General features: G+C 44.3%; 1 protein-coding gene across 5 annotated transcripts in view; it reads right to left on the reverse strand.

Annotated features, from left to right (window-relative positions):
- Positions 1-12,985, reverse strand: part of Hydin (HYDIN axonemal central pair apparatus protein) — a 352,162-nt gene that overhangs the window by 114,524 nt on the left and 224,653 nt on the right. For all 5 annotated transcript variants that reach the window (XM_040736928.1, XM_040736948.1, XM_040736939.1 and 2 more), the window contains exons 27-31: positions 11,773-11,883; positions 11,336-11,545; positions 7,370-7,507; positions 3,742-3,919; positions 1,679-1,806 (exon numbers count right to left, since the gene is read on the reverse strand). In XM_040736928.1, coding sequence (XP_040592862.1) covers positions 1,679-1,806; positions 3,742-3,919; positions 7,370-7,507; positions 11,336-11,545; positions 11,773-11,883 — 765 coding nt within the window. The remainder of the gene's footprint in view (positions 1-1,678; positions 1,807-3,741; positions 3,920-7,369; positions 7,508-11,335; positions 11,546-11,772; positions 11,884-12,985) is intronic.

Raw genomic sequence — 12,985 nt, forward strand, 5'->3', positions numbered from 1 at the left:
CCTGAGATGTCGGATCCCCTGGAGTTATGTTATAGGTAGAGAGATTTCTTATTGTGGAGGGTAGTGTGTAATACAGACAGTTCTAAATGCTAAGGACATGTGATCGTGAGCGCTTGGCTGTAGATGGGACATTATTGTCACATCCCCTCACAAAGGCTCAGGGTACATCTTGGAAGAAGGGGTTGAAAGAAAGTAAGATCCAGAGAATAGGGGGGAGTGCTGTGAAGGGCTGACTGCCGGACGTAGCATGACTGTTACACACATGAACTCACAAGTTCTGTGGTTACCACACAAGACTGCCATGAGATTAGTCAGTTAAAAATTCCAGCATGGGATCCGGTCTGACAACTGGAGAACCTGCATAAGACTGAACTAGACTCCCTGGGTATAGGTGACAATGGTGTGACTGGGACAATATGTGAGGCCGCTGTGTCCAAGATCTAACTCTAATGCACAAACTGACTTAGTGGAGCCCATTCTATATGGAGAGATACCTTGCTCAGCCTAGACATGGGGCACGGGGTGGGGGGCAGGGGGTGCAGGGGAACACGACTTGGTCCTGCCTGAACAAGATAATGGGACAGACTTAGTAGACTTCTTAGGGGAGGCAGATGGGAGGTGGGATAGGGGAGAAGTAAGGGGATTGATTGGGAGGAGAGGATGGAGGGGGAACTGGGATTGGAGTGTGAAAGTTAAATTAATAAATAAAATTTCCAGCATGCAGTGTGAAGTGATTCCCAGTGCCCCACCCCTAGCTGAGGGGTGACTGATGTCTGCTAATGGAGGGAGACTTTTCTTGGGGATGGGTGGATATTGGTAGGATGCTCATGATCTAGTAGATGACCTCATACATATAAGCATGTGGGCACCTCTAATTGGACTTGGTTGGTTAAAAAAGGGGCATGAAGCTGAGAGGGAGATGAGAGATATATTGGGGGTATTTCAACAGATGGGAGCTACATGGGGGAGCTGGGAGGAGTGGGGAGATGCTTATAAGGCTATACATTGTAAATGTGTACGTAGTTTTCAAAAACTAAAGCGAAAGCAATTTTATCCTCAATAATGGACCATCTTGACCCACTTTCCCTCCTCCTTTTCCTACCAAAACTTGTTTTTCCTTCTGAATTTCCTCTCCCAATACGCCCTCTTTATGATGAATCCAAATGAAATGACATTCTACCTCATTCCATAGCCCATCCATTTTGAGTGGTTGATCATTCTGGGATATTCTGGAATATTCCTTGTCCTCGCTCAAGTCTCTCCTCTTTGACCGTCATCACCATTGTTTGCACCACTACATGCCCAGAATCATCCCAACAGCTTTAAAAAGCCCCCATCCCCTCAAATCTGCTCCTACTCCATTAAACCCTGTCCCCTAATAGCCCACAGGGATCATTTAGAGACGCAAGTTTAATTGCACCACAGTACTTCTGGTTATAACAGTTCAGAGGCTGCCTCTAGCCCCTTTCCCCCGAGGAAAGTCGAAAACTCCTAAGAGTTTTCCAGATAGCTGCTCACCTCTTTGAGCTCATCTTGCCTTCTTTTTATGCCCCTCTTTAGTCTTGGCTGTATTTCTTTCCACCCTGTTTCTGGGATGTCCCATGTCACTATCCCACCCTGCTTGGCGCATGCTCTCTTCCTCACACACATTCTGTGTGTGAGGTAGAGCTGCTCTCACCTCTGTAGCCTCCTCCTCGGGGATCTCCTCAGTTACCATCTCATAGTGATTGACAGCCTCATATTTACTGTACTCTTTCTCCAGGCTTTTCTTTGCTTGCTCCAAGAAGCGTTCATACTTTTCATTGTCTGTAGAGGGCAGAGGGGAGGGGATCAGCTGGTCAGAGACATGCTCTGCTAGAACCTAGACACTTAGCTCCGGAGAGCTGAAAAGGAAAGGGAACATTTTGATACGTCACCTGCTATATTTTTTCTACTTGGAGGGCCAGGTAATTTGTGAGTTGAATTTGTTTCTGAGACCTTGCTGAGTTTAATGGCATGGCACATGTTATTAAGGACATGGTGCATGAACTACAATCTGGTCTTCAAGACGATGAGACACTAAGTGGCACGCTGGGAAGTCTTCTCAGTTCCACACTAACCTTCTACTCTCTATAGTCCCTTTCAGTGCTGGACAAGCTGAGACAGCTGGTCACCCTTTTGGTGGCCTTTTCACACACCAATTTCCTCCCAGTTAACACAAAGGATATGTTGGGGTCAAGTTACTTTAAATTGAAGTAAGTCACAATACCCATAATAAACTAGGGAGACAATTAGCATAGGATTTCCAGAACATTTGGATTCACCAAAAGTCACTGCAAATTCAAATGTTTTGAAGGTAAAAGTAGGTAAAGAAATTCAAAAGCCTACTATGAAACAACAGGACTGCTAAAACTGTAGTCAACACCAGTCAGTGTCTATGCCCAAACGATGCTCGGGTTTGAGTATCTGAAGAACATTCCTGACAACCACACCCTCTGTGTTTTGATACTAACAGAGAATACAATTTTCAACTGTGAGGCGAAGGTCTCCTTCCTGACCCTCGAAGCTGACTCTGTACCTTCAGGATCTGGATCTACAAATTCAAATATTTATGGAACAAAACTGTTTGGAAAAACACAGTGCATCTGTGCTGAAGTGGTATAGACTTTTTCTCATTATTGCCTCCTAGAAATTGAGTACAATCATTGCTTATACACCACTTTTACTGAGGCGTTATAAGAGTCTACAGGTGGGTTGAAGTATATGGGAGGATGTATGTAGGATCCACGCAAACATCCTGCCATTTTATGTGTGGGACTTGAACATGTGTGGATTTCAGCACCCAAGGAGGCTCTGGCTGCATCCTGACGGGGGAGGGTGTGTGTGGAGCTTGTCATCCTCCCCTGGCTGAAGCTCTAATATTGGAGTGTGGCGTGGTTCTTAGCTTTATTAACATTTTTATGTTACATGAAATATAACACAATATAACATGAAAGCATGTGTTTTCAGGGAGCTGATAATTATAATTTAATGGATGATTTGGAGCCAGTGAGGAGGAGGAGGAGGAGGAATGGGAAGTGGCCTTTAGTCTAAACATTGTAGGGAAAGTGGATCCAAGGAATGCAAAGAACAAGCATGTTCTATTGACCTTTGGTCCTGCCCTGAGCCAGGAAGGGCCTGCTAAAAGAGCATCTCAGCCAAGTATTGGGACACACCAAGGCAGAGTTGCCAGCCTGGCACAGGAAGATGGCTCCGGGGACCACATGAGACTAGAAAGGCATGAGGACAATAACTAATAATACTAACTTCAGCCTTTAAACATGCTCCACTCCCCGGAGTAAAGGTCTAAAGGGTGTGGCTGCTTCCTGTGATGGTTCTAGTCTGAGAGCTCTATGCCTGTCAGTACCCACACTCCATCTTCATCACGAGGATACCAAGTGGGTTACTGGGACAGGAGACTGGGAGAGAAGTTTTGGCTGGAAGGAATACACAGTGGTCCAAGTGTCATAATCTCTCCATTTGATAGGGAGTTTAATGATGGGAAAACTTACCAGGAGTTTTATTTTGCAATGGTCACAGCTTGAGTCAAATTTAACTCTTGCTCTCCACCCCTGGCAACAGCCCAGAAGAGTACTAGAGAAGATCTTTCAGACAAGTGAAATGACCAAACAAAGCAAGTAGCCACCAACCTTCAAAGATGCAAAGCAAAGCTACAGAAAACACTGGTGGTTTTTGTCTTCTGGGGGTAAGCTGCTGCAGTACCTCGGAGGTTCCTGTGTAGATCAAGGCTGATCCGTGGAAAGATGCCCTCTCCGTACAGAGTGATATTTTCTGGATCCAGGTGGGCGATCTGTATCTGGAAGCTTCTTTGAAAGATCTCAGGTATTCCAGGCAAGTAGTAAACTTTCAACACCTGCTCCTTATTTGAGTGGATAAAACCCTGTACGGTAGAGAGATCAGAGAGAGCTGGGCATGGTGCAACAGATTTATGCTTCTTATGGGTGGCTAGACACACCTCCCCTCAGATCTATGGTGCTGCAGGAGAAGTGACGGGAAAAAACAGGGAAGCAGGTTGCATAGGGAGAGGCACTGCCCAAAACAGGAATACAAGGAACAAACAGGAACATTTTAAGTGGATTGTTTCTTTATTAATGTCTACCTTTTGAGCTTTGTGTGTTCTATACACTAGCCCTCTGTGTGATGACTCACTAGCAGTGGTGTTTTCTGACTCTGTGGGCTGACTATTCAATTACTTTACATTTTCTTTATCTGCACGGAAGCTTCTAAGTTTCATGAAAACACATTTGCCCATTGATGGTCTTATTTCCTGTGCCACTGGAGTCTTATTCGGAAAGTTCTCACCTGTACTGACCTATAAGTTGAAATATACTTTTTTCCTTTACCAATTTTGCAGCACCAGGTTGGTCTTGAATTCACAGAGATCCACCTGCCTCTGCCTACCAGTGCTGGGATTATAAGTGTGCACCACCACACCTTGCCAGACTAATAAGCTATAGGTTGAGGTCTTTTATCCATTAGATGTTGAATTTTGTGAAGGGTGAGAGATTAGGATCTGCTTTCATTTTTCTACACATTGAACTCCAGTCTTCCCAGCACCATTTGTTAAAGACAGTATCTTTTCTCTGACGTATATTTTTGGCATCTTTGTAAAAAAAAAAGAATCAGATGACTGTATTTGTGTGGATTTATACCTGGGCCATCAATTCTGTCCTGTCGATTTTTGTATCTCTCTCTTTTTTTTTGGTGCTGGTGCCATTTTGTTTTTATCCCTTGGATTCTGTAGTATAATTTGAAAGCAGGAAAGGTGATATCACCTGCAGGGTTCTTCTTGTTCTAGATTAGAACAGTGGACGTACTCACCATTGTAAGTCATGAAGGAATGCAGCTACATTTATGTGCAAATACACGGATGGCTCTTAAAAAGCACAATGCTGGGTGAAAAAAGCAAGTTGCCAAGGACTAGACCTAGCTTTACCATTTAAATTATTTTATTTTGTGTGCATGAGTGCTTCCGTGGACCACATGTATGTCTGGTGCCTGTGGAGGCCAAGAGAGAGCACTAGATTCCTAGGAACTAGAATTACTAGGTTGTGAGCTGCCACAAGGACACTGGAACTAGGCCTCTGGAAGAGTAGTCAGTGCTTTTAACCACTGTGTCATCCATCTGGCCCCAATTGTGCCGTTTTTAAATAAAGCTTGGGAAAAGGCAAAGCTTTTTTTGGAGCCTCAAGTGGGAAAGTAATACTTCCAAATTCTAGTTACAGAAGTATCTTCATAATTTTTGATCTCTCTCTCTCTCTCTCTCTCTCTCTCTCTCTCTCTCTCTCGTGTGTGTGTGTGTGTGTAAGGAAGAGGACACTCTTGGGTGTCATTTCTCAGGGAATGATGTTGGTTTTTGAAGCAGAGTCTCTCATTGGCATGGAATTCATCAGGTAGGTTAAGATGGCTACCAGAGAGCCCTGGGGGACTGCCTGTCTCCAGTTCCCCAGAGTTGGGATTACAAGTGTGCACAACCATGCCTGACTCTCTTTTTAAACCTTCTCTAGTCCACCTTTTAAAATCTTAGGAGTAATATATATTCCTTGAGGAAAAACTATTGAATGAGGAAAAGAAAAAATAAGCCACAGCATAAATAATACTAAAACAATAACAACATACTGATATGTAGTGATTTATAATTTAGTTAATACACATGTTCTGGGGATACACTAATTATGCTAGAGTCAATAAACTTATTTGGAATCCTGTCACAACTCCCATGAGAAGACATTGCTCTTTCTCTCCATTCGCAGGCTTCCTTATAAGTTATTTCAATATGCTATAGACACTCATTCCTGAATTTCACAAGACTCTCACCCTCATGAATCAGTGTGTGAGATTATACACATTTGATGGAGTGGTGTGTGTGTGTGTGTGTGTGCATGCACATGTGCACACGCATGTCCATAGCACACAGTCCAGTGCCAAGAGTGGCATGCCTGTGTTGGTGGGGTTTATCCTCACACCTTCTTTATCCCTTTTCCTCACTCTGGGAAGTACACAAATTCTCCTGTTTTCCTACAGAGCCCTTCTTCTTGTGTTCAGTGTTGTGGGATGAGGGAGTCTCAGCCTCTATCTCCAAAGCTGAGCAGTGCATTTTCCCAAAAAGAACAGTTCTCACACAAGCCTGCTGGGTAAATGTCTGTATGTTGTATTACACTAAATATGTAAGTACAATTCTGTATTCTGCAGATATTTATTTTCATGGTAAGAATCTGGCTCCACAATAGGATAGCTGACATATAGGGAAAGAAAAACATACAGAAAACTCCCATTTAGACATAAAGAGAAGCCCTAGCTTAAAAAGCCTGGGGTGGGGGGCAGCACAGCAGCTTCAAAGCCCTGGATCCTAGAAAAGCCTCTTGCAAGGCTGACTCTTAGCATCTGGGAGCCCAAGTTCCAGAAGGTTCTTTCCATGTCCTTGTCATTCCTTACCTTGCCTCATCTGTGCAGATAGAACAGTTTATGTCAACTCCTTGCTTGCTTTCTGAGGGAATTTTGCTATGTGACAAGGTTCCAATAAAAATCCTGGCAGTCTCCAGTGAGTCCCTGACAGTTCTCAGGCTGTCACTACAGTTTATGACTGGGGGTTGTGATGATTAATCTTTACCATCAACTTGATTGGCTTTAGAATCACCATGGAAACAATCCTGTCTGTGTGTCTGAGAAGGAAGGTGTTTTCAGAATGGTTTAGTTGAGGACATCAGACATATCCTGAATGTGGGCGGCACCATCCATCCCACAGGCTGGGGTCCGGGGCAGAATAAAAGAGGAGGAAGCAAGGTTAGCAACTGGCATTCTTCTCTCTTGATGCTTTCTGACTATGGACACTGTCACCAGCAGCCGCAGGCTCCTGCTGCAGTGTGGAAGGTCACTGGCTACCCCACATCATGATGGACTATATCCTCCCTTCCATCCTTCAATTATTATCATGGAGGAAATCCATAGGTTGTCTCTAACTGGTTCATCATGTGTCCATGGTACCTGGAAATTGGTAATGTAGGACTTGCTAAATGTTCGTGTAATGAAGAATGTTCCTAAGTGTATCTTTCTATCTGTCAACCTACCCACCCATCCATCAGTCCATCCATCGACAGAGGCTCATATAACCCAGGATAGCCTCAAACTTGCTAAGATCAGACTCCATCAAACTCCTGGTCTTCCTGCTTCACCCTCCTGAATGCTGGGATTACCTGTGTGCACCACCCTATCTGATTCCAAATGACCAGTTTTAACTGAAAAAAGTCACACCTGTAGTACCGACAGTAACGCTTCCCCACCCTGGGTGTGGCTCGTCTGTTTGGTGTGAGCCCTCTCACTGCTGACTCACCGACAGAGGCAGGATAAGTGGTACTCCAGGGACAAGGTTCTTTGGCGGAGACCGGTAGTTAGTGAGAACCTTGAACTCAAAGCCAACTTTCCCAATGTTTTTCAGTGTGATTTCACGTTCTGTGACATGATCAAACAGCTGGAGAGAGGACAAGAAAAAGGGCCGTTACCTGTCTGTGTGATTCCGCTCTCACCCTGACAAAGGGGGTCAGCAAATGTACCCCACAGACACTCCATAAGATACGAGTCAGTCAGCTGGTTCACCCTATCATCTATGACCTGCTGGAGTTCATGAAGGGAGGCTGGTGGAATGGTATCCTCAGGATCTCCATAACTCAGGGCCACAACAGGATATTCAAGAGGAGTTTCAGTGAGGGTCCAGTGATGATGGCATGCCAGAGGCCTTGCACCAGACCAATGACTCATTGTAATGAATATTTTGCAGGTGATGATTGGACAAAAGAGTATACTGCATAACACACCATAGCTCCTGATGTCACTAGGATGAATGAAGAGGTGTTGGAGAGACAGGTGTGAGGTAGTTTTTGTTTCTTTATTTTCTTTTTAATTAACTTTTTCGGAGTGTTCTTTTGGGGGCATGACATAGAGGTAAGGGGCAGATATTGAAGGACTGGGAGCTGAGCAGGATTGGGGTACATGATGTGAAATTCCCAAAGGATCAACAAAGAATTACATTAAAAAGATACTGGTCAATCCACATTTGAGCATCATAAAGGGCTCCCAGGGCAGGAGGACCCCTGGGTTCTGTACACCTGGCTTTTGTCTTAGTCCTAGCTACTGGTTTAGTTTGGCTCTGGCCCTCAGGATACACCTCAACCTTTGTACCTCAGATTCCTCATCACAAGAAGTGTATTTGAGAATCTTGAAGTAAGTTTCCTGAAACAAGAGGATTTGCTCCTAATTCTATCATATTAGAAATACTAGATTTAAATTTAGAATGTTGTAGGATGAATTTTCCCATGTATGTAGGGAACCATAGGCATAACATGTCCGTTGAGATTTTCTAGCATAATTCATCAGCTCATATGGTAGGCTCAATACCCCCAAACTGAGGTCTACTTTAGGGTTTCCTAGGACAAAGCAGGGCAAAACTAGTTGTCTTAGATAGGATCTGGTACATTTATGATGGCATATCTGTAGAGATGACTTGAAATCAGTTTATCAGAGGATCCTGGAGGTAAGGAAGAAAAGAAAATTCTACCTTGATAACCCAGAAGAGAGGACAACAGTCAGTGCTGGATGAATGTGAACAGGTTCAGTCTTTAATAAATCTACACACATATGTGCGCACACACATCCAATAATAAATCTACACACATATGTGCACACACATTCAATAACAAATCTACACACATATGTGCACACACACATCCAATAATAAATCTACACACATATGTGCACACACATTCAATAACAAATCTACACACATATGTGCACACACACATCCAATAATAAATCTACACACATATGTGCACACACACATTCAATAACAAATCTACACACATATGTGCACACACACATTCAATAACAAATCTACACACATATGTGCACACACACATCCAATAATAAATCTACACACATATGTGCACACACAAATTCAGTAATTTCAGTAGTTATACAATAGGAACCAAATGCAGTAAAAAATTGCCGAGATGCTCAGTCTCCAAGTACATAACCTGTGATCTAAGTGGAAAGAAGTATGCAAAGATTAAGCTGACTGAGATCCCTATCCAAGTGAGAAAGTGCATTGTGACTGAGATAATATCTAAATGCCAAGTGAAGGTAAGGAGACAGTAAGGTTTTGGAAAGGAGCTGAGCTGTGACTGGCAGGATGGGCAGGTCTGCAGGTGGCAGAGCGGAACATGAGAGGAACAGTTTGTGAGAAAATGTGGAGGCAGAAAGGGCTGGGGTGCACTAGAGGCAGTGGGTAAACCAGCCTGGCCACAACTAAATGGATGGCTTATAAATAGGGGAATGGTGAACTTGATATCTGTGCAGGGAGCATCAGTTAAGAGAAAGGATAAACAGCTTAGTGTGGTGGTGTATGCCTCTAATCCCAGTAATCAGGCAGCAGAAGTAGGTAGATCTCAAGATGAGTTTGAGGCCTATCTGGTCTATATAATGAGTTCTATGGTTACATAGAGAGACCCTGTCTCAAAAAAACAAAACCAAGAAAAAAGAGAGAGATAGAGAGAGAAGGGCTTAACAGTGTGTTCTGCAGATTCCCCAAATAGACTATTGCTAATAGAGCTTTACGGTAAGACCCTACTGTCAAAAGTATCACATACTTGAGTCACAGAACATGCAGAGATCTAGTTCATCCTGGCTGCAGCTTTCAGAGTGCTGCAAGATGCCATGAGAGCTACTGGAGGAGAAAGGTAACCACCAGTATTGCATCACCCAGCTGTCAGTCCTATGAGCTCCAGCAATGACCTGGCTAGCAAGGTATTTCCACCAGCACAATAGTGACAGGAGCCTACATCTGCCACTATCAATGAGGCCAAGAACCTGTGGCTAGATAGGCCATGGGCCTTAGGGCAAAGCACACTACTGTGTTATTCTGCTAAGTGGACACACTATTAAAATGACATTTAATAATATTATATATCCATTGATTAGTCTATCTCTCAAACCTATGAGAGAAGCTTCTTTTTGTAGTAGACGGCGTTAATACAGAGACCCACAGCTGGTCAACATGTAGAGCAAAAGAGACTTCAGAGAGCTGGCGCCTAAACAAGATGTCTACATTACACCCCACCCCTCAAGGCTCAGAGACCTGTGTGGAAGAGGGGCAGAAGTGTTTTAAGAGCCAGATGTGGTGGGCAACTTCAAGAAAACAGTGTTTTCCAGATAGAATAGGCATGGGGGAGGGGAGGGGTGGGCACAAAACCCCAGCCCTAGATGAGGAGCTAACGGTGACAGTTTTCTTTAATGGTGCGACACACCTGGCACACTGATCACACTTCAGGGCAGACCCAGAACTCAGGAATAGTCCAATCAAAATGTACAACAGGCGAATACAGACAGGACTTAGCGGGGAGAGCTCGGGAGAGCAAGAGCAAGGTAGAATAAGGCGGGAAGGGAGGTTGGGGAGTATCTGAGAGGAGTTGGGTGAGGGGTAAATATGATCAAAATGCACTGCATACAATTCTCTAGGAATAAGCCCATTATTATCTGGGGTCATCCTTATGGATTCTTGGGGATTTCCTAGCGCCAGGTTTCTACCTAACCCCGTTTGAGTGGCGTTGACGTCACATGGCAGCGAGCTTGTGTTTGAAAGTGAAACCCCAGACCAAATGCGGGGCTCCCTGATGCAGACCCTGAGTCCTTTACGTACTGCAGTGTGGGCGGACTGCTGCAATGTTTAGGCATGGCAGCCAGGTGTCATCGTGTGTGCATGTAATACTCGAACTTGGGAGGTGGCGATGGGAGGAACAGCAATTTGAGGTCATCCCTTGGCTGCACAGCAAGCCTGGCTGCATGAGACCCTGTCTCTAAAAATAAAATAAAAAAATTCACCAAAACAAAAATTTAGGTGTGGCTTGATGAAGTCCTGTAATGTGATTAGAGCGATTCAGAGTGGGATTCGGGGGGGGGGGGGCAACTCGAAATACTGGGTGCTGCAAGTATGTGGGGCGTGGGGGAGGGTGCAGCAAAAAATCCTTGGAGATTGTAAATGGAGGGGTGGGAGACAATGGTGTTCACAAGAGAAAGAGCAGTCACAGCAGCTTCTGGACTGGAAAATGAGCATCTTCTGATGCTTAGCTTGAGGAGACAGTGAGAAAAGCAAGGGGGAATGATTGCAAACAGGGGGACCAGGGCCGGGAGACTGATTATGGATGAAGGGCATGAATGATGAGTGATGGTTCAGGAGAGATTCAAGGATATGGACTGCAATCCACGTTTAAGGCAAACCCGGGCCCCCGCCCCCCCAGGCCTGCAGTACCTGCAATCCATAGTTGATGTCCTTAGTGTCGAAGGAGTAGCTGACCAGGGAAGCCTCCCCCTTCAGGGCTATTTCATAGGTGGGCCCGCCTTCCACTTCACACAGAGCTTTGGCCCGCGCAATGATGTCACAGTGTCCATAGAAGGTAAACGAAATCTGTTGGCTGCTGTATGGTTGCAGAACTCCATAGAGGGGCAAAATGTCAAACACCTGCAGAGAAAGTCATCCCACAGGGGGACAGCTGTCACAGTGATGGGTCTGCAGCAGGTGAGTTAAATTTTGCAGTGGACAGACTCATTCCTGACTTTTCACTTGACTCTTGGACAAGTATGCAGGTAACGGCGGGAACACTCTGGGTAGATGCTAGTTTCTGATATACGGCAGGTGCTTGGGAGCACCCGTGCTGGGTGAATTAAGGGCCTCGGGACGCCACTTACTTCTTCTATCCCAATGGAAAGCATCTCCTCCTGTTCAAAGATCCACAGGGATTCTGGGTAGTCCACCTGGCTCTGGCTGTGTTCTGTTCCTGCAGAGCTGTTTTTTATTACCTGGAAATGAGAGAGGGAGGAAAAATTAGCAAGCATGTGCAACTCATCATCAATGCACACCTCTCCATCCCTTTGAGGGAGAGGAATATTGCACATATGATGGTAAGCATGGGACATGTGGGGGATGGAGAGATGGCTCAGTGGCTAAGGGCAGGTACTGCCGTTACAGGGGCCCCCTGTTTGGTTCTCAGAACCCACGTTGAGTGGCTCAGAGGCACCTGTAACTCCAGCTCAAGGGATCTGGCTCTCTCTTCTGGCCACCATGGGCACTGCAGTCATGTGCATATGCAATTGAAAATACCTTTAAAAAGTTGGACATTTTTTCCTATGACAATAATTGGACAACGTCCAAAACATACATGTATGGATATGGACAACAGAGTCATTTTAACAGGAGAGCTCCTCTCTTTCCATGGAGGACGACACAGTGTACATTTATGGACAGAAATGATACATACAGCATATTCTTGAGAGAAAAGGTGGTTCCATTCATGTGAAATTACATAGGCTTCAAGTGAGTCACATTCTGTAGGCATGAGTGGGTGTAAACTTATTCTGAGGTTTGCATATGCAAAACAGATATCTGGGAGACTGGTAAGCATACCAGTAGTATTTTTCTTATGAATGAAGGGATTCAAAGGAACTTTGTTTTGATTTTTCTGTATTGCATGAATTTTTGACAACAAGCATCTCTGAGGATGGAAATTAATGAACATTCAGAAGACAGATGTGTGAAATTAAAAGGCAGGAAAGGACTTAAGGCAAGAAATTACAATCAATTAATAGGTTATGGCACACATGTATGTATGTGTCTCTGTCCTGTGTATATATGTCTATCTATATCTCACAAGATGGGATAGTTTTCATGAGCATCACTTAAAATATTAGAAGTAGCTGATACATACTTATGATACAAATTAGAAATATCAAAAGGATATGTAGCTGAAAACCAATACTCCCCCAATATTCCTTTCTCTTTAGTTGTCTCTTAGGGTTTTTATAGGTTCCACCTGATTATTTTCTTCCTGGGAGTAATTTTTGAAATTTTATTTAATGATATTTTTATGCATCTCTGCATGCATTTGAGAATGGGTTAGGGCAC

This window comes from Mesocricetus auratus, unplaced genomic scaffold, assembly GCF_017639785.1.
Source record: "Mesocricetus auratus isolate SY011 unplaced genomic scaffold, BCM_Maur_2.0 Super-Scaffold_6723, whole genome shotgun sequence".
NCBI classification, from domain to species: Eukaryota; Metazoa; Chordata; class Mammalia; order Rodentia; family Cricetidae; genus Mesocricetus; species Mesocricetus auratus.